Here is a 24313-nt window from a genome sequence, read left to right as displayed (position 1 = left end):
GACTCACTTTTTTCCTTGAAAAATATCCGCCAAAATTCAGGAGCATCTTATATGTTTTAACAGTTTAATATGTTAAAACTCTGAAAAACTGGATTAAAATTAAGGTGCGTCTTATAGTCCGTAGCGCCTTATAGTCCGTAAAATACGGTAAGTCCTGCAATTCCCGAGCTGCAGAGTACAACTTTTCTAAATCAAGTTTCAGCAAGCAACCAAGGTGCACATGTTTCTAAGACACAGCTCCAAGAAAATGTGGTAACAGAGTTCTGAAATTTGTCCAATGAATGGTAGCTGAAGAGGCAATATAAATAACCTTAGTTTCACTTGGTGCCCAGTTGAGAAAAATTGTCATAGCATAATGTAAGCAGGAGTACTGCAGGTTATCGAGACTAGATCATCTTGGGACTCCTTCAGACAACCTAGTTTTGTTTCCCTGTAGTTTGATGAATGCAAAAAGGAGTTTGGTGTCATTAATAAGAACCAGTAGAGTTGAATAAAGCTGGTAAACTGGTTCAACTGCAATCTTAGGGCGGGGTTCATAAATCCAGAGATTTGATCTAAAATAACTAGTACAGGGTTTGATCATTGCTGGGCCATCTATATGTGTAAATAAGTTTACTTCAGTTTATTCTGCAAAATGTTCTGTTGGCTGGATTGGTGACACTGCTGTGTGGGATGCAATACCGTAAAGCCCATTTCTGGTATCCAGTTTCACTGCATTGAGTGGATACCATTGGTCATTAAATATTAGCAGTACGCATTAAATGTTGGAGGACTTTTCAAAACTGTACCACACTGCACTATACAATAGCAAAGGGGGCTTGGTGTGCTAGGTCAGGAGACGAGGATCAATTGAAGCCAAAGGCTCAAATGGTGGCCGTAGGAGGCCAGCCAAGACTACTGATAGGTCCCAAGCTGGTGACATAACCGGATCATCTGGGAACAAATGTGTCAAACCCTTCAAGAAATTCTTTACCACCATGTCTTTAAACCAGGAAGCCTGGTCAGAGAGGGAACATGCCACAATGGTAGCCAAATACACCTTAAGCAACGAAATCTTTAAACCAGATTCCTTAAGTGACAATAGATAGTTACATACATCTTGTACAATGCAGTGAATGCATCAAACCCATGTTGGGAAGCTTAAGGAAGTTTTGGTTGCTGCTAGAAAGCAGTCCACAAGGAAGTCGTATGATCACAAGTGGACTTGTTTCACTTCCTTTGTGAAACGAGTCCACTTGTGATCATACGACTTCCTTGTGGACTGCTTTCTAGCAGCAACCAAAACTTCCTTAAGCTTCCCAACAGGAAGTTGTCCAGACCCGTCATGCAGTCAGATGAAGGGACCGAACAGCTGGGTGGAGCACCTGTCCCCATTCCTGAGACAGCAGGTCTGGCATGGCAGGTAGGCATTTCCAGTCCACCGCCAAGTGCAACAGGGTTGGAAACCAAGGCCTCCTGGGCTACCACGGGGCTATCAGGATTGCCCTGGCCTGGTCCACTCTCAGTTTGCACAAGACCCTCAGAATGAGGGGGAATGCAGGGAACAAGTACAGGAGAGGGCCCATCCAGGACATGACAAAGGGCCCAGAGAACCCTCGCTCTGCCCACCCCTGGAATAGCAGAGGGCACGCCGCACATTGTCCCGGGAAGCAAACAGGTCCAGAGTTGGGACCTCCCAGGTCATGAATACGTCCCTCAGAACACCCTGATGCAGTGTCCACTCGTGTGAGACCACTGTAGTCCTGCTCAGAGTGTCCGCCTGGACATTCAGCACACCCTGGATATGGACTGCCTGGGGTGACACCACATGTGCCACACACCAATGCCACAGATCCAAGGCCAGAAAAAGTAGGCTCCTCAAGGACGTGCCGCCCTGTCAATTGCCATAGGCTCTCGCCATCGTATTGTCTGTTTGTATTAGCATTGAATAACCCCCAATCAGGGGCAGAAAGCCTTTTGAGAACATTGAAAATGGCCAAGAGCTCAAGATAATTGATGCATCTGGTCCTCTCTCTGGGGGACCAATGTCCACTCAGATGAAGCCCGTCCAGGTGTGTTCCCCAACCGAGCTCTGACACATCCGTCGTGACCACCCAGCTGGTTCGAGGGACTTAAAGGGAGTACCGACACTTAAGTGCAGGGGAGTAGTACCAGTTCCAGTTGCAGGGGAGTAACAACAGGAGAGAGGGCTTGCCCTCAACTTCTGCCTGTGGCTTCCAGCGGCATCTGGTGGGCCACTGTGTGAAACAGAATACTGAACTAGATGGACCTTGGGCCTGAGTCAGCAGGGCTATTCTTGCGTTCTTATGTTCTGAAGTGCTGAAACTCCATCCACCACTCCGCCGTCGCTTGCACCCAAGGAGGGGGCGTGCTCTCGAGATGGCCCAGATCCTGAAGGGGATAGAACACGTCCAAAAACCATCTCTGAATGACACATATCGAAGACACACTTGAGGCAGAATGTACGTGCTCGATGCCATGTGACCCAACAGGTGCTGCACGGAGCGCATGGTTTGTGGGCCACCGGCCAGGAAAGTGGCCACTAACTTCTGAAGAGTAACTATACAGCCCATGGGAAGGAGGACCTTCTCCAAGGTAGTGTTGAATATCAGCCCAATGAATTGAATTTGACGAGTGGATTCCAATTGAGACTTTTTGAAGTTTGTATCCACCACAATCTCGAGGGCGTCCAGAACAGCCCACCTGGTGGACGCCACAATCAGCCAATCATCTACATACGGCAGTACCTGCACGCCTTGCTCCTGCAGGAACGCCACCACCGGGGCGAGACATTTCGTAAAGACCCTTGGTGCAGTCATGAGGCCAAACGGCAGGGCCTTGAATTGATAGGGGATTCCCCAATCTGAAAATGCAGGAAGTGTCGATGCTGTGGGCGGACTGAAATGTGGTAGTACGCACCTTTTAAGTCCAGCGAAACCATCCACATGCCTTTGTCCAGGATGGACATAATGGTAGGTACCAATAACATACGGAACCATCTGTATACCAAATGTCTGTTCATAGCCCTGAAGTCTAGTATAGGGCGCTAGCCACCATCTGGTTTTGGCCCCAGAAAGTACCGGGAGTAGAGCCTGGGGTTGTCAGGGTTGATTACTCGCTCAATCGCATCCTTTTCCAGGAGGGCAGCAACCTCCTGCTCCAACTCTGGGGTGCAAGGAGTCATCACAACCCCAGACATTGGCTGTGTCCCACAAAACTTCAGGGCATACCCCAGACATATGATCGTGAGGGACCCATTGGTCCGTAGTTACTCTGTCCCAGCTCGCCTAGAATGGAGACAGGTGAGTCCTGTAGCACCCTGAGTCATTGTTTCTTCTGGGGGACACCCAGGCACTGCTTCTGAAAGGTTGGCTTACTGAGCTGGCCTCCCAACTTGTATCTCGGTTGCAACTTGGAGCCATGAAAGGACCGTTCTGAAGGCAATTGTTGCTGGTAAGGGGCCTTTCTTAACTGATAGGGTGACCATTTGGCTGTCCTCTGAGGTTTACTAGTAGGCGAAGCATACGACATGGAGCACACTGTGTTCCTCAACTTCTGCATCTTCTGAAGTGTATCGTCTGTTTGCTCAGAAAATAGGCTAGAGCCTTCGAAGGGCAGGTCCTCGATCCTAGATCAAGCCTCATAGTGCAGTCCTAATGATCGCAACCATGCGTGTCTTCTGAGTGCCACCGACATGGCTAACACCTTAGCCACACATTCTACTGAATGGCGGGCTGAATAGAGTTCTTGTTTGGCCACCTGAATGTCCTCTCGGGCAAGGGACTTGACCGGATCAATCTTATATTGTGGGAGGAGGTCCAGAAAGGGACTTACCTTCTCCCACAAAAAATGATTATATTGGGCATTATAAGCCTGGTAATTTGCCACTCTCAGATGTAGTGCTGATGCAGAGACTCCCGAAAGAGTCCAACTTTCTGCCCTCTTTATCACTCGGTGCCGACTGGATGTGGCCCCTGGTTTGTTGCAGGGACACCTCTACAACTATCAAATTTGGGGTGGGGTGATTTTTCAACGAGGACGTATCCTCACCCAATTGCACCAGGTAGAAATTTTCCAGAAATCTGTTGGGTTGGGAAAGCATTGTCGGCTTCTTCCAATGACCTTTAATAACTTTCAGCAATGCTGAGTTTAGGGGCAGAGCGGCCGGTATCTTGGCCTCTGAATCTATTAGACTGAACAGTGGGTCTAGTTCTCCTTTCTGTTGATTACCCAGGTTCATAGCCAGGGCAGAAGCCATTCACGTCACATACGCCACGTACTGTTTAAGGTCTTCTGACAGGGAGATCTGTTTCGAGTCCGACTGGACCTCAAGCGGGGATGATCCCAGAGAAACTGCCTCTGAGTCCTGTGAGCTATCCTCACTCTCATAATTGGGCTCCAGAGGAGCCAAACAGTCTTGTGCCATGTGTGTCAAACCCGAGGGTGAATCCGGCTTATCATCTTGAGCATCCGGTACCAAAGCGGTTTGAGGTATCACCGGCGCCGAAGGGAGTGGTTCGCAACACTCTGTACGGTCCCTTGGGGATTGTTGAGGTGAGCGGGAACGCGGCCTCCCTTCCAAATGCGAGGGGGGTTCTTGCCAACCCCTCGTCAAGTACTTCCCACACGTGGGATCTTCCAAATAAAGGGACCCATATCGCAGGCGTACATAGTCAGAGTACTCAGATCGGTAGTCCCCTTGGACCTATCGCTCAACACAGCGTCCCGGCGCCATGTGCCATATGAAGCTTCAACCGTGCTCAAGGCGGAGCGATACTCTAGTGTTTGGTATCTATCCTGATAGGGTTGATCATAGCGATCCCAGGATTGTTCCTTTCGGTATGATGAGGAGCACTCCTCCAATCCCCAATGGTTACTTGTGTCTCTAAGCGGAACACACTCTTGGAAGCCTAGATGAGATGACCGTCGCCTAAGCATCCAAGGAGCATCTGCTGCAGGCCTGTTCAGGGAATACGCCTCCTCCAAATAAGGATATCCCTGTCCCTCTGTTGCCACTGAAGGCTCTCTACTGGACCTGTTACAATCATTGGTCATGTCAGGGGTTTCTGTCACCACTGGTGAGCTGAGCTGCTTTGACACCGATGGCCTTTGTACTGTATGATTCGAAGTCACCTTCACCTTCTTGGTAACAGGCACCTCCGATGCTGGAACCTCTTCTGCCTTCTTCTTCAGTATAGGAGGGAGATGATGACCCGCCGGCAAGTCTCTCTGTAGTTTCAGCTTCTTTTTCTACTTCAGTACTGACCCCGACGGATCTGAAGAAGACTTAGGTACCGTAGACGCTGGGTGCTGAGGAGGATCTTCCGAGCACGTGAGCTCACTCAAAGCCATCGATGGTATAGTGGCCAAGGACGTCGATACTGGTACCAAAGCCGGGATTTCAGATTCTGCAGGAGCCGACACAGCATGCTCCGATTCGCTGACTGCTTCTGCGACAATGCTTCCGAAGATCGGAGAGCCAGATCCCACAGGGCTGTGCACAAGCGAGAAGCCCTATTTTTGCGAGCCTGCTTCATGAACTTCTGGCCATGAAGACAGGTCTCGACAATGTGGAATTCTCCCAAGCATAATAGACACTTGGTATGAGTATTGGGGGAAGGGATCTTAGATCCACAGCAGATGCATTTTTAAAAGTTTATTGTGCCTGGCATGCACACCGAAGGCCAGCCACCACGCTCTGTCCTGGCCGGGATTGGAGCTCCAAAATAAGGAAAAAACCCACAAAAACGAAAAACGCTACTACCTGAAGAAATTAGGAAAACAAGAAGAAAACCAAATAAGCAGGGAGCAAAAACAAGAAGGGGATATCTCAATCCTACTTGTTGACGAGCTGCAGACTCCACGATCTTCACTAAAGTGCAGATGAAGAAAGACTGAGTGGATGAGGAGTGGCGCAGCCAAATATAGCGGCTGTGAGCAGGATTCCTGCTCAAAGCAGGAGAATCAAGCTTGTTAGATTCCAACGAGGTCTCTGCGCAGGCGCATAGCCCATATGTGTAGAAGACAGACACCACGTCGAAGTAACTTATACAATGGCCATAAGACTTGAGCCATAAAATTAATTCCATATACACCATTAACTCAATGAAAACCATTTAATGTAAAAAACAACAAATGACGTCCACAGTATGTACTGTATTAACATTTAATGATAGTGCCCATGAACAAACACCGTATTTTCTGGTAGAAAGACCACAGCGCATACATTTTAAAAAGTTTACTCTAAGGCGCCTGCGGCCTTTATGCCAGAATTAAGGGGCAAGGGAAGGAGGTGCTGGCGGCAGCTCAGCAGGGCCCTTTGACCAACAATAGGTTCCATGAGAGGACCTGGAAGGAACTGAGGCTGGCCCTGGGTTTTCATGCTCCCCCCTTTCCGTTTCCCGAGTACCATTTGCACTCCGCATGGGGGCATTTTGGCCCCTTGCTCTCCCCGCCACCGAAGGTGTTTGCTCTGGCAGGGGTGGCCAGGTTGGGTGTGCAGAGAGGCCATGACCGTATTTAGTGGCCAGTGCGGGTGCTGTGAGGGGCAGTGGGAGGCATCTTTAAGTGGAAATTAGAAGGTGCTTACCTCCCTGTTTTGCCAGCCCTGAAAGCTCTTCCCAGTGCAGTGGAGGATCGTCTCTGCCATTCAGCTGCAGCCACTCTTCCAACCAGCGCACACCCCAGCTGAGTGGTGGAACCGATCCTCCGCTGCTGCTGCTGGGAAGAGCTTTCAGAGCCAGAGATACAGGGGGATAATCACCTTCTAATTGCCACTTAAAGGTGCCTCCCGCTGCCCCCGCGGTGCCCGCACCGGTCACTAAATATGGCAATGGGCTCACTGCAGGCCCAACCTGGTCACCCCCACCCAAGTAAACACCTTTGGTGGGGAGAGAACAAGGGGCTGAAATGCCCCCACAGGGAGCACAAATGACTATCCATGGAAAATGGAATGGGTGTGTGCGCGTGTGTACTTGGTGCTTTAGCTGAGGCCTTTATGCTGATGCAGCGTTTCTGAAGTGGCTTTTAAAAAATTCAGCCATTTTCTCAGTCATGGGGCTTTTATGCCAATGTGGCCTTTCTACCAGAAAATATGATACACCAGAATCAAAACACACTTTAAAGACCAAATTCCTATACAAGTGTGACCATTTCCCCATTGTCCAGAAACAAGGTGAGAGGCAAATCTTAGTTCATACTACAAAACAAACATGTTCAGAGTAAGTTTTCTCAAAACTTATACTGATTTTACAAATAGATTCTCATTTGGGCACACCTTTGTACCCAGTACAAAAGTATGCTGCCTCAGACACAAAGGTAGTGTGCAAGTTTTGTAAGCTTTCCTTAAACACATGTGCCAAGTAAGAATTGGCCCCAATCTATCTAGTCTTTTTTGCAGCCATCTTTTTTGCAAGCATGCCATAAATGACACCTGAGACAGTAGCATTCTAGTATGTGCTAGCCTATATACTTATGTGGATTTGCCTCTAGTTTACTGAACTGGCGAAGCAAGCAAGTTGCAGTACAGAACTAGGTCACAGCCAAGCCCACAGCAACCCCACCCTGTCTCCTGCTGCCTGGCACGTCACAAATCCCTGCTACCTGCATCATGTGGCATCTCATCACGGAAGCTGGCAACCTAGGATCCAGATGTATACAGTCCACAAAGTAGCTGTTCACTAACCAATTCAATTCTTGCCACCTGCCATGGCAGCGTTTAGATGAACTGAAGCCACCAACTCATTTCACAACAAGCCAACATCCATACATGGGAAATATCTGCTGATCTAGACCACATTCTAGATTACTGACCTGCAAAAGTCTCTACCAAATTTACCCATCTCTTGAGCCATCCAGTTCAGATTTTTTTTTAAACTCTTGCAAATATTTTAATTAAATCTAACTTGTTTCCCAACTATTCATAATGTCATACGTGGAAAAAAATTACTTTGATAATTATTTCTATCTGCTTTCAGTTCTGCTTGAACACTGAAGGTCAAAGCAATGGCTGTGCATGTACAAGAAGATACAGCCTTGAATCTGAAACAAACAGTCAGTTCCAAGAACAGCCTGCCAGAAACAGCTCTGCATAAAAATCATTTGTTTCTCATATGGGCTCATTCAAAGCCTGTTTTTATCTTTTCAACAAGGAACCCACTTTAAGCGTATTTATTTTATTCAAAACATTTCTATGCTGCTTTTCCAAGCGCTCAAAGAGGCTCTCAAGCTGTCAGGGAGTCAAATCCATATGATACAATCCAGTATAGAGTGGATGCAGTACACACAAATGGTGAGAGGAAGAGGGAATGGACTATTATATTTCATGGGGATCTCTCTGCACGTCAGCAGAGGATTGGGTAGAGCACAAAATAAAATGAGACAGAGAATCTTTTCTACAAACGAAGTCTTACATTGGAGAAGGGGAAACACAGTAGAGGATTAGATCAAGAGTATGGAGAGAGTGAATAGATTCTCTCTCCGAATAACAGAGCTAGGAATTATACAATAAAAGTGTTTGGCAGCAGATTCAAGAACCCAAAGGATGTGTTGCACATAATACAACTAGCTTATTGAACTGGCTGCTAAATTGATGGCCAAGAGCTTAGATGGCTTTAATAGAGAATTATACCAGTGTATGGAAGACAGGGGTTATTAGTGGCTATTAAGCATAACACTAGTACACCTCTGAATACAGAGGTACATTTCCGATTACCAGGTCCCGATGGCAAACATGGGACTGCAATCTCCTTCATGCTCTGTTTGTGAACTTCCAAGGGGGCATATGGCTGGCTACTACTGTAGACAGTGAAGGATCAGAGGGGTCTTTGGTCTGACCCAGCAAGGCAATTCTTACATTCTTTAAGTTTCATGCATAGAAAATATGACTTGTTAGATATTTCAAAGAAATACCTATGTGATTGAAAGAGGCAAATATGTACTCACATTTAATCTTGCTCTTAAAGTTGGTTTAAAAAAAAAAAAAAAGAATGAGCAGATACAGAAGGCAACTATTTTCCTGGTCAGATAACAGAAAACTTCATACAGTATACATTTATTCATTATATTCAGTGCCAAATTAAACTTTGAGGCTACAGTTAGTACTTCAGTACCTAATATCCTCTGCGAAACACCAACAGCCATAAGTCTTACACCTATTTCTAATCCCCACTGTAGATCTACTTACCAAATCCCTGTGTAACACCCAGTTAGCATGTAGGTAATGAATACCATCTAGGATCTGATATAACAGAGATTTCACCATTCCCCGAGGTAACTGAACTGGTTTCTTGTTTGCCTTAGAAGCTCTGTGAAATTTTATTATGTGCTGAAAGACAGAAAACAATCATTCCTAACAACAAATGCAGGTGGTAATTCTTGACACAATGTTTCATGCAAGTTAAATCTTATTCTGTATTAGCTAGCCAATGTGGTGTTTTCCAGAATTTGAACAAGGATTTGTTTAGTTCCACAACAAGAGTTAGCAGCCTCTCTTTGGTTAGGTATTGAATTCACATTTAGTGAATTCTAGAAATTAGATGTGTTTATCTCATCTTAACATGATTTATCTTCTAGTATGCCACAGGCTAAATGTTTGTTATATCCTCCTCTACTCACACCCACTCAGCCCTTAATCATCTTTCAAAGGGTTGGTTCTAATGCTATATTTCCCTGTCTACATCTTAAAGATATCAGTATGAACACAATGGAAAAGGGCATGCTGGAAAGGCCAGATATAGGTCTGGGATATATTTGGTGAAGGAAAGCCACAAGAAAACTTGCATTCTGCATTTTCAACATTGCAAATCTTTGTATTTTCTATCAAGTATATATCAGTGTCTCTGCTTGCAGTTTTAAGATGTTCATTTGGATATATAGTGTCTGAACTGGCCACCGATGAGGTAGACTGTTGCCTTTGAAGCATGTACCATTACAATCTAAAGCTCCACAGCCTTTTTTAAAAAAAGATGATCAATTAGGCTTCCATTTAGTTTCTACTTAGCATAGGCAAAGAACAAGACCAGGCCAGTTTCTAATCAGTTTCACTGCCAAGTACCATAATTTGTTAATGCATTTAAAAAGCAATGTTTACAAAAAATATCCTGCAAAGTTTTAAAATCTAAAAGGAAAACTTTAAAAAAAATTAGTGAATGTATTTAGATTCCATCCCTCTTGACAACTTGACCTCAAGTTACTGGCCAACACTCAGACTAAATCCTGTGCCCAAGCACCACGGTATTCCAGGGCATGAGGAGTGGTGTATGCCAATCCCCACCCCTGCAGCAGTGTGCGCCTTCCAGAATGATGTCCCTTTGGGGAGGCATGGGCAGCTGCAGAGAGAAGTGGAGAATCACCAAAAATTGCCCTCCCAATGCACTGAAAACCTTGGTACATCAGCATAGGCTTAATCTAGATGCCAACAGCTATAACTATCATGAGGTCTAAAGTTTATCAGGGCTCACAATTGCGTGAAAAATTTCAGATATAGCACAAACATTGACTAAATGCATTTACAGGTTCTGCTGCCAAGCACATTCCAAACTACAGGATAGTGCTGAAAAGACTCCACGCTGCTAAAAGTTGCATGCTGGAGCCAGGTTTTTCAGCTTCACTACTGTAAAATCTGAAAGAGAAATGTGACAGTACAATGACCCACTCTAACGCTGTTTGTAAACAGCCTTCATTTACCTCATCTTTGTGGGAAAGATACACACGCCTGCATAGCATTCCTCTAATGGTTGTTGCTGGTGTCTATCTTATGTTTTGTTTAGACTGAGAGTCCTTTGCAAACAGGGAACCATCTTATTTTATGTAAATTGTTTTGAGGTTGTTGTTTTTTGTTGAAAATAAAAATATTTAATAATACTCACAAAACAAGCAGAAGCAGTGTTCTTCCCACATTACCATTTCTAGGTTATGCTGCAGTTGTAGAGTGTCATGGAAGTGTCAACAGATGTCTAAATGGTTCCTCACAGTTGGGATCAACAACTGGAAGCTACTGGATGAAATCTGCCCCTCCCAGTTGCCAACTCAGTGGAGAGAACAGCAGCTACAGCAACTGGATCTTGCATGCAAGCTACTTTGGGACAGCAGAAAGTAGCGTTGGCTCAAAGTGACGACTGGCCAAACTAGTGGCCAATCAGGATTCAAAGATAATATGTACCTGTTGCACTTATGAATTACTGATTTCAGGGGAGAGTGTAATTTCTAATATTCATATTCTATACCGGGGATAGGCAACAAGCGGCTCTCCAGATGTTGCTGAACTACAACTCCCATCATCCCCAGCTATAATGAATTATGGCTGGGGTTATGGAAGTTGCAGTTCATCAACATCTGGAGAGCTGCACATTGTCTACCCCTGTTCTATACCATTTATCAGATAGCAAATGCTTAAGTTTACAATGGAACAGAAGTCAGCTTGTTGATGGAACAAAGCAACTGCCATATTTGAAGCACACATGTAAAGCTGCCCTGAGTCAAGGGCAAACTTGCATTTCAATGAACGTAATGCAATGCAACACAATGCATTATGGAGCGTGGTTTATGCCACCTGCATCACCTTTCCCCCCATTGCAGTATGCCGCACAAGCAGTTTGTTGCAAAGCTAGCGTCTCTCTTCCTAACATCCATAGCCCATTACTTATAAACAGACTTCCTTACCCAGAGGTCATGCTCCGCATAGTCAAAAAGAAGCCACACTTTTCTGTCAGCATGAGACAGAAAGACCTTTTGCAGAGAAATAACGTTTGGATGCTTGAGCTCCCGCAGCAGCTGTAGAACAAATACCATCCATTAGAAAGGTGTCTATACAAGTGAGAGATTATAACCGGCAATTCCTTTTATATTTTTAAACCCTATAAATAAGCTTGTTTTTCAGAACAAATCTTTGATGCTTTTAATCCACAAGGGGAAAAAACCCTGCATGGACTTGATTTTAATTAAGGAACTCCTCACAGACTTAAAAGCAGACTACAACTAGGTCAAATGCACCTCCCTTAGGAAGCAGATGGTGCTATTTAGGTTTAAATGCTTATATAAAAGTCTCATTCCAAAATAAAAAGACTTAACTTCATGGGCAAGATACTGTATAAATATAAGGTAACACAAGGAGGGGGGGGGACCCAAACACTGTGCACCTTCCCCATTTTCTTTTCTCTTTTTAAAGCCCTTGTAGTCAGAAAGCATCCTCAAGAATATGGCAGTTTACAGAGCATCTCATGCTTCTGTTATTTAATGGGATATACTGCAAGATTTAAATTCAGCTGAACTACTACCTGAACATTAAAGAGTGAGACAGACACACATTTGTTTTCTGTAGCACAAGCCTGCTATAATGCTTTGCAACTCCCTCTTTGCTTACTATATCAACATTTATTCCCCACATCAGAAATATAAATTTGTTTCTAAAAGAAAGAACGGTGAGAATAGGGCTGTAACTCAGTGGCAGAGAATCTGATTTGCATGCAGAAGGTCCCAGGTTCACTCCCTGGCATCTGCAGGTATGGCTGGGAAAAACTCCTGCTTGAAACCGTGGAGAGCCACTGCCTGTCAGTGCAAACAGTACTGAGCTAGACCAGGGCTGCTCAACTTCAGCCCCCCTGCGGATGTTCGCCTACAACTTCCATAATCCCTGACTATTGGCCACTGTAGTTGGGGATTCTGGGAGTTGTAGTCCAAGAACAGCTAGAGAGCCAAAGTTGAACAGCCCTGAGCTAGATGGACCATGGGTCTGACTCAGCAGAAGGCAGCTTCTTATGTTCCTGTAACACTGTGAGTTAGTCTGAATACCATGTGCTGCAGAGGGCCCTCATAATGGAAAGGCCCTGAGCAAAGTAGCCCTGCATAAGAAGCATCCTGAAAATGTAATCTAGGGAAAAAACACTGATACCTTTACCAGATGATCTTCACCAAAGTTTGTATATAAGGTTCTAAAATCATCTCTTGGGCTGCAATCCTAAATACACTTTCTATATACAGTAGGGCCGAATCAAGAGTCTTCAACTAGTAAGACTTTCTTCCAAGGACACTTACTTAGGATTGCATTATTGCAAGTTTTATGAAGTGCACACAGTAACACAAGTCTAATGCCAGTATTAATTCTTTACATGCATTCACTGGAAGCAGCATTAAGAATTTTGCAAAATGAGAAGCTTGCATTTCTTTAATAATAAATAATTCTAGGCAGACTGTGGTGCTTATATTATATTTACCATGCCATATTGTGGCCACCTGCTCCTTGCTGGCATGGTACCTCAGCCAAGCACAGCCATGGACTGGGTTTGGCTGCTTGGCCAAGCTTAGCTGAGGTGCTCAGAGTGCCTCTGCTGAACATAGCTAAAGATGTTTGTGTTCTCCCCTCATCTGCTCTGGGGCAGAAGAGGAAAGCTTGGCTGTTACTTGCTGAAGGTACCCTGTGTGCTATGACCGGCCAGGGATCAAGGAAGCCCTCTGCCTCCCTTTCCTGCCCAGGAGATCCTAGACTTTTTGGTTCAGCCCTGCACTCTGTACTTCATGGCAATGTAGAAACAGGCCCTAGCTTCTTGTAACCTTGGAGTCAGGGAAGAGGCAGGATTGCTATGCAACTGCCAGGATAATCCATGCCCACCAATCTCTCCCCCCAAGGATGGGAAGAAGGCTGGGCTCACCACCCTTAGCATAGCAAGTGTGGACACCAAAGACACAGAACCCTGCTTGCTGCTATCACTCCCATTAGTTTTTGCAACCCTTCCCCACTCAACCCCAAGTACAAACAGATATATTGTGTAGAAGTAAAATTTATATTGGCACAGGAGTGACAATATAGTTAAGATAAAGAGGAGCTGTCCTGGCCAGTTCAGCAAAAAATGATTGAATTTAAATGCATGGAATTTGAATCATGTTCAGCTGATCGAATATGCAACCACAACTGAAGGTGCATACAGGAAAAAATGCATTTTAACACAAATGAGCACACACACAAATACTTACTGCTATTTCTCTGCATGCAGACATAGAAATTCCAGTACCTTCTATTTGCTTTAGAGCATAATCTTTATCATCTTTCCTATGGAACAAGAGCATAAACTTCAGCAAAGTGCACTGTAAATTCAAAAGGTGACTTGTGAGCACAGTTTGGAATCACTCCACCCCAGTAAAATATTCAGAATGAGGAGTGGTTTAGGGAAACACGCACAAAACCAAACAAGCGGTTACTGAACACATATCAAAGATCACTTCTGTTGGGTGGATTAAAGGTGCCTTTTGCACAGCAGTGCACATTATACTTTTTGTAAACTTGCTCATTAGGGATGTGCAGAATGTTTTGACTATGAAACGCTTAGCCTTGAAATAGGCCGTTTCAAGTATTTCGAGCTCGAAACAATCACCCTCTTTAAAAAAGGAACATTGGGTCTTACCTGTGAAGGGTCCTTTTTCAACGTAATTGGAGACCATCCTTTAGTATGGGTATTTCCTTCATACAATCAGGAAACGACAGGAAGTTATCACAGCTAAGATTTCCTGGAGGGCTAGGCTGATGCCTAATCCCCAGTTCCGACTGTTGTGCCGAAGGATGCTGTGAATAACTCAAAGGAGAGAGAGCTCTGTTTCGAGGTTAGTATTGAGAGTAGTTTGAGGCCATTGCCCATGGGTCGGCCCAACCGCGAGATGCCTTTTTGGCTCATAGTTAGACTCTCCTTGTAAGAACATTATCCCCTTGAAAGACCTGCACCCTCCAATATCTAGCATTACACAACTCAAATCCTATCTCTGACTTTACATAGTTCACTACTCCTCTCTACTCTTTTTTATGTCTTTCTTTCTTCTTCCTTTTTTTAAAAAAATTATTATTATGTGGATTACCCCTAAGTGGTTGATATTTAAGGCTTCATTTCGTTTTCCGCGGGTCGATTCGGATGGTCTCCGATTACATTGAAAAAGGACCCTTCACAGGTAAGACCCAATGTTCCTTTTTCCACTGTAATCGGAGACCATCCTTTAGTATGGGACATACCCAAGCTAGAGGAATGTTACCTGCCAGCCTGGGTGGGTCGCAGAATTGTCTTAGACGACCTGTTGGAGCACTGTGCGGCCCAGAGCCGCCTGCTCCTTGTGGAAGGCTGAGATCTTGTAATGTTTGATGAATGAGGTGACTGAGGCCCATGTTGCTGCTTGACATATAGTCTAGAGTGATGCTCTGGCCAAGAATGCCGCTGAGGCGGATGCACTCCTTGTGGAGTGTGCGGTGATGCCTCAGGGAACCGGGATCTCTAGCAAGTTGTAGGCCAGTATGATCGTATCTCTTATCCATCTAGCCAAGGTGGCTTTTGAGACCCTATTTCCCACTGATTTGGAATTGCAGGATACGAAGAGGGTCTCTGTCTTGCGGAATGGTCTAGTTCTCCATATGTAAATGCGCAGGGTTCTCCTAACATCCAGAGAGTGCCTCGCTCTCTCCCTGGGGTGTGAGGGTTGTGGACAAAAGGAAGGTAGTACGACTGGCTGTGACCAGTGAAAGATTGTGTTGACCTTGGGCATGAAAGTGGGATCAAGATATATCATCACTGCCTCCTCCTGGAAGATGCACAATTCCTTCTGCACTGAAAGGGCGCTGAGTTCGGAAATTCTGCATGCGGACATGATTGCCACCAGGAACAGTACCTTACCTGTAAGTAGCCTGAGAGACGCCTCCTTCAACGGCTTGAATGGGGGACCCATGAGTGCATTGAGTACCTTGTTCAGGTCCCATGAGGGGAATCTAGGTATAGGAGGTGGGACCAAGTTAGCGGCCCCCCTCAGAAAACGTTGTATGTGGCTGTGAAGTAGACTTGAGTCCTTAGATCTCAGCTCAAGAACGGAGGCCAGCCAGAGCCGGTCTGTCTTCTGAGGGTGCTTGGTCATAGCCCCTGATCCAGGCCATCTTGCAGGAAAAGTAGTACATCCTGGACCTTTGCTGCTGTGGGTTGGATTCTTTTTCTTCTGGCCCATAGAGAGAAGGCCCTCCAGGTAGTCTGGTAGATTCTGTTCGTGGATGCTCTTCTGGAGGCCAAAATCATATTCTGTACCTTGCGGTCATACCCCAGAGCTGCCAGACTCTCCCGCTCAATGTCCATGTGTTGAGTTGGAGCCAGCCTGGGTCAGGGTGCAGTACTGGGCCCTGGAATAACAGGTCTGCTTGTCTTGGGAGAGGCAAAGGTGGTCGTACTGACATGCCTAGTAGGTTGGTGAACCACGGGCGGCGCGGCCACCAGGGAGCAATTAGGATGATCCATGCACCTTCCTGCCGTTTCTTCTGAAGTACTCTGGCTATTATTGCTGTGGGGGGAAACGTGTAGCGCAGTCCCGCAGGTGGATAGGGCATCCATTGCCTCTGCCTCTGGGTGATGGAACCAAGACATGAAACGTTGTACCCCTCTGTTTTCGAGTGTTGCGAAGAGGTCTATCTCTGGCTGACCTAGTCTCCTGGTCATCAGTTCGAATACCTCCTGGTTCAGAGTCCACTCTGCGGCATCTACCTGCCTCCTGCTGAGCCAGTCTTCCCTGTGGTTTGAGGCGCCGCTCAGATGTTCAGCCGTTATGGACAGGAGATTTCTCTCTGCCCACGTGAAGAGCCTGGCTGATTCTCACATGAGTGTCCTGGACCTTGTTCCACCCTGGTTGTTGATGTGGGACTTTGCTGTGGTGTTGTCTGTGTGGATGTGAACGTGCCGGTGCTTGATGTGCGGTAAGAACTGGATCAGAGCCAGGCGTATGGCCCTGAGTTCCAGCAGGTTGATCGGGTTCCTGCCTTCTCGGAGGTGCCAAATTCCCTGAACGAAGAGATGACCCAGGTGGGCTCCCCACCCCTCCAGGCTTGCATCTGTTATTGTTACTCTGCTCAGGATGCTGAATGGCAGTCCCCTGGCTAAGGCTCTGGACCTCCACCAAAGGAGTGACACCCGGACCTCCAGTGGGATCTTATTCGAATCTGCGAGCGTGTCCTGAAATCGTCCTGGTGTGGGAGGAGTAGCCACTGAAGACTGCGCGAGTGCCCTCTATGCAAGCTATCATGGAGCGCCCAGCAGAGTAGCAAGTTCCATGACCTGGCTGGAGTTCCCTTCCAGTATCCTGGAGATGAGGTGGAATATTTTTCCTCTCTTCTCTGGGGCTAGGGAAATGATCCCCCTGGCCATTTCGAAGATCACCCCCAGGTGCAGAAGCCCCAGCGTAGGTAAGAGATGGCTCTTTTGGTGGTTTACCACGAATCCATGGAGCCTCAGAATCTCCAGTGTCTTCTGAACCACTCTCCTGGCCCTTTGTAGTGAGGGTGTTCAGATGAGGAGGTCATCCAGACACGGATGAATGCAGACCCCCTTGGTCCTGATGTAAGCGATCAGTGCTACCATGTTTTTTGTGAACACTCTGGGTGCCGAGGATAGGCTAAAAGGCATCGCCCGGTATTGGTACTCTCGATTGCCGAAGGAGAATTTGAGGAAGTGCCAGTGATCCGGATGGATTGGAATGTGGAGGTAGGCTTCTGACAGGTCCACTGATGCCATGAACTCCTGGTCTTTTACCACTTGTTTGATAGTTCTGAGGGACTCCATTCTGAACACCCGCTTCGTGATGTATTATGATTCAGGGCTCTTAGGTTTAGGACTGCCCTCCAGGAACCATCTTTTGGGGGGACCAGAAATAGTAATGAGAATATGCCGTGCCCAGACTCGGTCCTCGGTACTTGTTCTATCGCTCTTATCTAGAGTAGGTGCTGTATGGCCAGTGCCATCTGGGCCTCTGCTCTGGGTTCCTGGGAACAGGAGTGAAGCAAAAACTGTTGGGGGGTGGGGATGAGAACTCCAGGGAAAGGCCCTCCGAAACCATCATGAGCACCCACTGGTCGGAGGTGGCCGTGGCCCAGGCTTCCTGGGAGAGTTGAAGCCTGCCTCCAACCGCTGCAGCATCATTGTCTACGTTGTTGGAAAGCGGGGGCCTGGAACTGCTTGTTGAAAGATTGACGGGCCCCACCCCTGGGTTGTTGTTGTTGCCAATGGGAACGGGCGGATGGTCACTGGTTGTATTGGTGAGAGTCCCAAAAAGAGCCGTTTGACGAGTAACTAGACTGTCTGAATGAGGGACGAAAATTCCTTGGTTGGCCCCCTGCCCTGAACGGTCTTTGGGCTTCTCCCCTGCGAATGGCATCGCCTTCTTCTTGTCTTTGGTATCCACTAGGACGGGTTCCAGTGAGTCTCTAAACAATCTCGTCCCTTTAAATGGAGTCGAGGCCAAATTTAGTTTGGACTTGGAGTGTACCTTCCAGTGCTTGAGCCATAGGCAGCATCGGACAGCCACTGCCAAGGCTATGGCCCTGGAAGCCTGTTGAATGCAGTCCAGGCTGGAATCAGCCATGAACGCTGCTACCTTGGCCATTTTATTGATGCCCTGGCGCAGCTTAGTATTCTCAGGTGGAACTAGTTGGACAAGTTCCTTGACCCAGAGGACTGATGCTCTGGCAAAGACTGAATTTGCTATGTTTGCTGAAGCCTCGTGTGCCTTTTTTAGTAGGGAATCGCATTTCTTGTCCTCAGGGGTCTTGAGCTGTTCTTCCCCCTCCTTACTCAGTATAGCTCCCAAAACCAGTTGGGTGATCGGGGCATCTACCACTGGGGGGGTTAACAGAGTGGCCACCTCAGGTGGGATGGCGTAAAATTTATTGTAGAACTGGGACATAGACTTGTGAGAGAAGGGCATATTACACTCCACCATTAGGGTGGAAAGGAACAGCTGGGGGAAAGGGATTATAGGAGTGGCAATGGAGGTGGATGGAAACACATCCTGGTCCACCCCCTGGCTAGAGTCCGCTGCATCCACTGGGGATACCGCGTTGATGGAGCGCCGTGCCTTAGCCAGGAACACTTCAAAATCCGTTTGCGCAAACAAGCGGGTGGAACTCACTGCTTGCTGGGACAACTCCTCCTCCTCTGATATCTCGCCTTCTTCTGTACCCGAGGAAGAATGTCCAGACCCTTGTGGCTTTACTGGGATACCAGGTGTAGCTGGATGCCCCCTCGGTCCCTGGGGGGCTGGCACTGGTGGAGGCATGCTTGGGGGGACCCCACGGGGTGGCCCTACCGGAGGGGTGCCTTCCATGGCTGAAGATGAGGAAGAGGGGGAGTGGTGGTGCCTCCTCTTCCTGCTGGCAGGTGCCCGGGGAATGAACCGACTTTGCTCGCCCTCAGGTATGGCCCCTCTTAAAATCCCCGAATCTGGGAATGAGGAAGAGTCGCTCTCGCATCGCACTCTGACCCTGGGAAGAAGGGGCCCCTCCTCCGCCAGGGATGGGAACAGAGACTTAAGTTCCCTGGCTATAAACCGCTTTAGCCACGTGGCCCCCTCCTCAGATATGTGGGGTTCCGTGCCCGGCCCCCGTGGCAAATTACTCACAAGTCAAGTGCATCCCCACTGCGTCCACTGACCGCGGCTCCATGACGGCTGCGTTTGCGGTTCCGTCTGGGGGTCCAGAGCCCTCCATCTCAGCCATAGCCGCGAGTTCCGCATTCAGCAGCGTTAGTATGCCACTCGTCGTGGCGTCCGCCACCTTCTGAACCCAGCTTCCTCCTTGGTGGGCTAGCAGTTGTGGGGAGGGGATGCGGCGGGGCTGCTGCTGCTGGCAGACCGCCTGCAACAGCAGGCTCTCACTCAACCACGTGACCGGCGTTTTTGCTGTCTTCCGGAAGTTCCCGGCAGCCCGCAGCTGATCCGCTGCCCTCTTACCCTTCCTTTTTGCCTTCTTAGCCTTTTTTCGTGGTGGCAACTCTGTCCCCTTAGGAGGGGTGGCGCTTGTCTCCGGAAGGGTGGTGCTTGCCTCTGCCCCCTTAGAGTGGGTGGCGCTGGCCTCTGCCCCCTTAGAGTGGGTGGCACTTGGGGCTTTTTTCCTTTTCAGTGCGCCGCTCTCCGCCCCCGAAGCAAGGGTGGCGGTTGCAGCCTTTGTAGGGGGTTGGCAATCACCACGTTGATCCCCCTCCGACAATGACGCCAAAATGGCATCAGCAGCATGAGCGCGCTCCATAGGTGGGAAGCAGAAGCAGAATGAAAGCAGGAAAGTTAAGTCTAAGGAGCGCGCTGGGGAATTAGCTTCCCCGAGAAAAAAAGAGGAAGATCGAGGTAAAGGGCTGAGGAGAAACACAAGGGAGTTCGAAGAAAAAACGAGATGGAAAAGATCAGATCTGTCGGAGCTCTCTCTCCTTCCTGCAAATCCTGAGGTGATAGGAAAAGGAACTGTGGATTAGGGATCAGCCTAGCCCTCCAGGAAATCTTAGCTGTGATAACTTCCTGTCATTTCCTGATGGTATGAAGGAAATACCCATACTAAAGGATGATGATGATGATTATTATTATTATTACATTTATATCCCGCTCTTCCTCCAAGGAGCCCAGAGCGGTGTACTACATACTTGAGTTTCTCTTTCACAACAACCCTGTGAAGTAGGTTAGGCTGAGAGAGAAGTGACTGGCCCAAAGTCACCCAGCTAGTTTCATGGCTGAATGGGGATTTGAACTCGGGTCTCCCTGGTCCTAGTCCAGCACTCTAACCACTATACCACGCTCGCTTTCTCCGATTACGGTGGAAAAAGGCCTGTTTCAAGTTTGTAGCAGAACTCAGTTTCAATTGAAATATTTCAGGTACTACAACAAGAAACCTACATGCAGCGCACTCTGTGAGTGCACCTTGTTCTAGCCACAGGCAACAATGGGAAAACTGGAAACACCCCTTTGTTCCCCATGGGTAGTGGGTTGTGTGGTAGGGCATTTTGGGTGCTACCTTCCATGCAACCCACACAAAAAATGAGAAAGCAGGTGATATTTAACATTTTTTGTTAACCTTTCCCACAAACCCCCATAGGATTCTGCAGGGGTTTGGGGGAAAGGCTAAACAGTTATTTAGAATCGCTTGCTTGCCCATTTCTTGTATGGGTTGGGTGGTATGTAGCACCCATCATGCCCTACCACACAACTGACTTTGGAGTCCCAAAACTGACTTTGGAGTCCATGGGGAACAACAAGGTATTTTGAGTTTCCCCATTGTTCCCTATGGCTGAAACACTTGAAACGTTTTGAGTTGTTTAATTGAAACAGCCAGTTCGGCCGCTGTTGCAACAAAATGTTTTGGCCGTTTTGCTTTTTGTTTTCAGAACAGAACACAACATTCAACACAGTTTAAAAACCCTGGAAAACCAGGTTACAGCAGATTAAAAACATTTACAACAATTATAAAACCCTGGAAGGCCAGGTCAAACAGATATGTCTTAAGGGCTCTCCTAAAGGCCAATAATGAATTCAGATTATGGATTTCTGCAGGGAGTGCATTCCACAGCCCAGGAGCAGGTACAAAGAAGGCCTGTGTCTGAGCCGCCACCAGACATAACTGGTAACTGGAGACGGACCTCCTCAGATGACCTTAATGTGCGGAGGGGATCATGCAGAAGAAGGTGCTCTCTAAGGTGAACTAGACCTAAGCCATTTGTATTTTGCCAAGAAACAAATTGGCACCCAGTGCAACTGTTTCAAAACAGGCATAATATGGCCTCTCCCCAGACACCAATCTGGCTGACACATTTTGAACTAACTGAAGCTTCCAAACTACGTACAAAGGCAGCCCCACATAGAGCGCATTGCAGTAGTCAAGTCTGGAGGTTACCAGCTGATGCACCACTGTTTTGAGGTTTTCCACTTCAAAGAATGGACAAAGCTGTCAAATCAGCCGGAGCAGATAGAAAGCACTCCTGGCCATAGCCTCCACCTGAGATACCAGGGTGAGGCCTGGGTCCAGGAGTACTCCCAAGCTACGTACCTGCTCCTTCCAGGGGAGTGTAATTCCACACAGCACAGGAAGATCTAACTTGTCCCTCAGATTCTGAACCTCCACAATGAGCACCTCCGTCTTGCTTGGATTCAGTTTCAATTTGTTATCCCTTATCCAGCCCATTACTGCCTGTAGGCAGGCATTTCGGGAATGAACATCATTTCTTGATGATGCAGATGAAAAGGAGAAGTAGATTTGGGTGTCTTCAGCATACTGATAACACCCAGCGGTTCATGTAGATATTCAAAAGCATTGGTGACAGAATGGAGCCCTGGGGGACTCCATATAACAGCTCCCATTTTGAGCAGCAACTGTCACCAAGCTCCACCATCTGGAATCTACCTGAGAGATAGGAACAGAACCACTGCAAAGTAGTGCCCCCTATTCCCAACTCCCCCAGGCGATCCAGAAGGATACCATGGTCAATGGTATTGAATGCTGCCAAGAGATTCAAAAGAACCAACAGAGTCACACTCCCTCTGTCGATTCCCCAGTAGAGGTCATCCATCAGGCCGACCAAGGCTGTTTCAACCCCATAGCCAGCTCTAAAGCCAGTTTGAAATGGGTCTAGATAATAGTTTCCTCCAAAACCGCCTAGAGCTGGTCAGCCACCATCCTCCCAATCCAACCAAAGGATACTGGGGATTGGCCTATAATTATCCATTGCTAAGGGGTCCAGGGAAGGCTTCTTAAGAAGAGGTCTAACCATTGTGTCCTTCAAACATGGAGGCACCCTACACAGCGCCCCAAGCAGCTTGTCCACATCCTCACGAGTCACAGATTGAAACTGATCCAACCTAACACTGCAAGAGGGATTGCTGGACACCTCCTTCATAGACCCTGCAGAAACAGTGAAGTTCAAGTCAAACCGAATACAGGAGATTTTGTCTGCAAAGAACCTATTAAAAGCGTCACAGCTGAATGTTTCTGAGGACTAATTTGAAGCAGAAGGAGCAGAAATTAAAACTCCTCACAAGCTGGGATAGCTCAGCCCAACACAAACCCACAGACGCAATGAACGCCAACCAAAACCCCTTTTTTGCTGCATGCACCGCTACTGCATAAGCCTTCAAATGGGTCCTATGCTACATCCTGTCAAATTCGAGCAGAGTTCTCCACTTGCGTTCCAGTCGCCTACCAAGCTGCTTCAGGCCTCACAGCTCCTCGGTATACGAAGGGCCATTTTTGAAGTAAGTCAGGAGGGACACTTAGGAGCAATCATGTCTACGGCCCTGGTGAGTTCCCTATTCCAGGTTCCCACCAGGGTATCGACAGAATCACAGGCTGCATCAACTTCAAAACTTTCCAAGGCTTTTTGAAAACCTCCTGGGTCCAGCAGCCTTTTGGGGTGGACCATTCTAATAGGTCCATCACCCCTGTAGAGGTGGATTGTGGCTGTGAAACCAACCTTGACCAGGTAGCGGTCCGTCCGTGACCAAGGGGAAACCACCAGATCCCCCACCCACGGAACACCCCCTGATCTGAACAAAAGACCAAATTGAGTGTGAGGCCGGCAACATGAGCTGGTTTAGAAATTAATTGGGATAGGCCCATAGTTGTCATGGCCGCTATGAACTCCTGAGCTGCACCAGACAAGCCCCAAAGTGGATAATGAAGTCCCCCAGCACCAAAAGCCCGAGAGACTCCAACACCAACTCTGCAACCAGCTCCGTCAGGGAGTCAGTTGGGCAGCGGGGCGAACAGTACACCAGCAGAATACCCTATCTATCCCTAGTTCCTAGCCTCAAAAATACACACTCAATAAGTCAACTGTCTCACAGGGGCCCTGGTAAGGGAGGTGGTATTCTTATGGACCACAGCCACTCCACCCCCTGCCCACTCCCCCTAGTCTGCTCTACAACAGAGTAACCTGGAGGGAGAAGCTGAGCCCACCCTGGACCACTTGCCTCTCACAACCAGGTCTCAGTTATGCATGCCAGGTCAGCTCCCTCATTCATGATCAAACCATGGACAATTTCAGTCTTATTCTGAACTGACATGGCATTGCAAAAGAGCAAGGCCAGACTCTGTGGGTAGTTGGAGCTGCTCCCCAAGGCCTGAGAGTTGACAAGGCAGCTGGAAGTGGAAACAGTTACTAAATTACTGATAAAGGGAAATAATCTGTACCAGTTAGGGTAAGCAGCATTTTATTTCACAAGCATGCACATGCACGCACACACAGTACATATGAAACAACCTAGATGCTTTTGCAGTTGAAGCACACTGGGGGAAACCATATCAGGATTGTTATAAATGTTCAGTTTTAGTTTTTAAACTGAATACACAAGGTTGACCAAACCACAAAACTCAACTTTGACCACCAGAAGCTAGCTGTCTTTGCTTCTGGATCACTAATAGTTTTCTAAATAGAAAAATCATGTACCAGAATGACTGAAACCAGAATTATTTCTACTTTGGTTCAACAACCACCACCCTCCACAAAACCCTTGCACATATTTTATGTGAAACTTGGATATTACAGGTGACCATGATGCT

The 24313-nt window shown here is 47.3% G+C and overlaps 1 protein-coding gene across 4 annotated transcripts in view; it reads right to left on the bottom strand.

Annotated features, from left to right (window-relative positions):
- The window catches only part of CDK8 (cyclin dependent kinase 8), an 82258-nt gene that overhangs the window by 30845 nt on the left and 27100 nt on the right, over positions 1 to 24313 (bottom strand). For 3 of the 4 annotated variants that reach the window (XM_053308727.1, XM_053308726.1, XM_053308728.1), the window contains 3 exons: positions 13969 to 14044; positions 11662 to 11772; positions 9185 to 9325 (listed from right to left, as the gene is read on the bottom strand). In XM_053308727.1, coding sequence (XP_053164702.1) covers positions 9185 to 9325; positions 11662 to 11772; positions 13969 to 14044 — 328 coding nt within the window. Of the gene's footprint in view, positions 1 to 9184; positions 9326 to 11661; positions 11773 to 13968; positions 14045 to 24313 lie in introns of those variants that run through there. The other variant, XM_053308730.1, reaches the window with a different exon arrangement.

The sequence above is a fragment of the Hemicordylus capensis genome, chromosome 3, assembly GCF_027244095.1.
Source record: "Hemicordylus capensis ecotype Gifberg chromosome 3, rHemCap1.1.pri, whole genome shotgun sequence".
Taxonomy (NCBI): Eukaryota; Metazoa; Chordata; class Lepidosauria; order Squamata; family Cordylidae; genus Hemicordylus; species Hemicordylus capensis.
The sequence above is the reverse complement of the archived record's forward strand: the minus strand, read 5'-3'. Positions and strand labels throughout refer to the sequence as shown.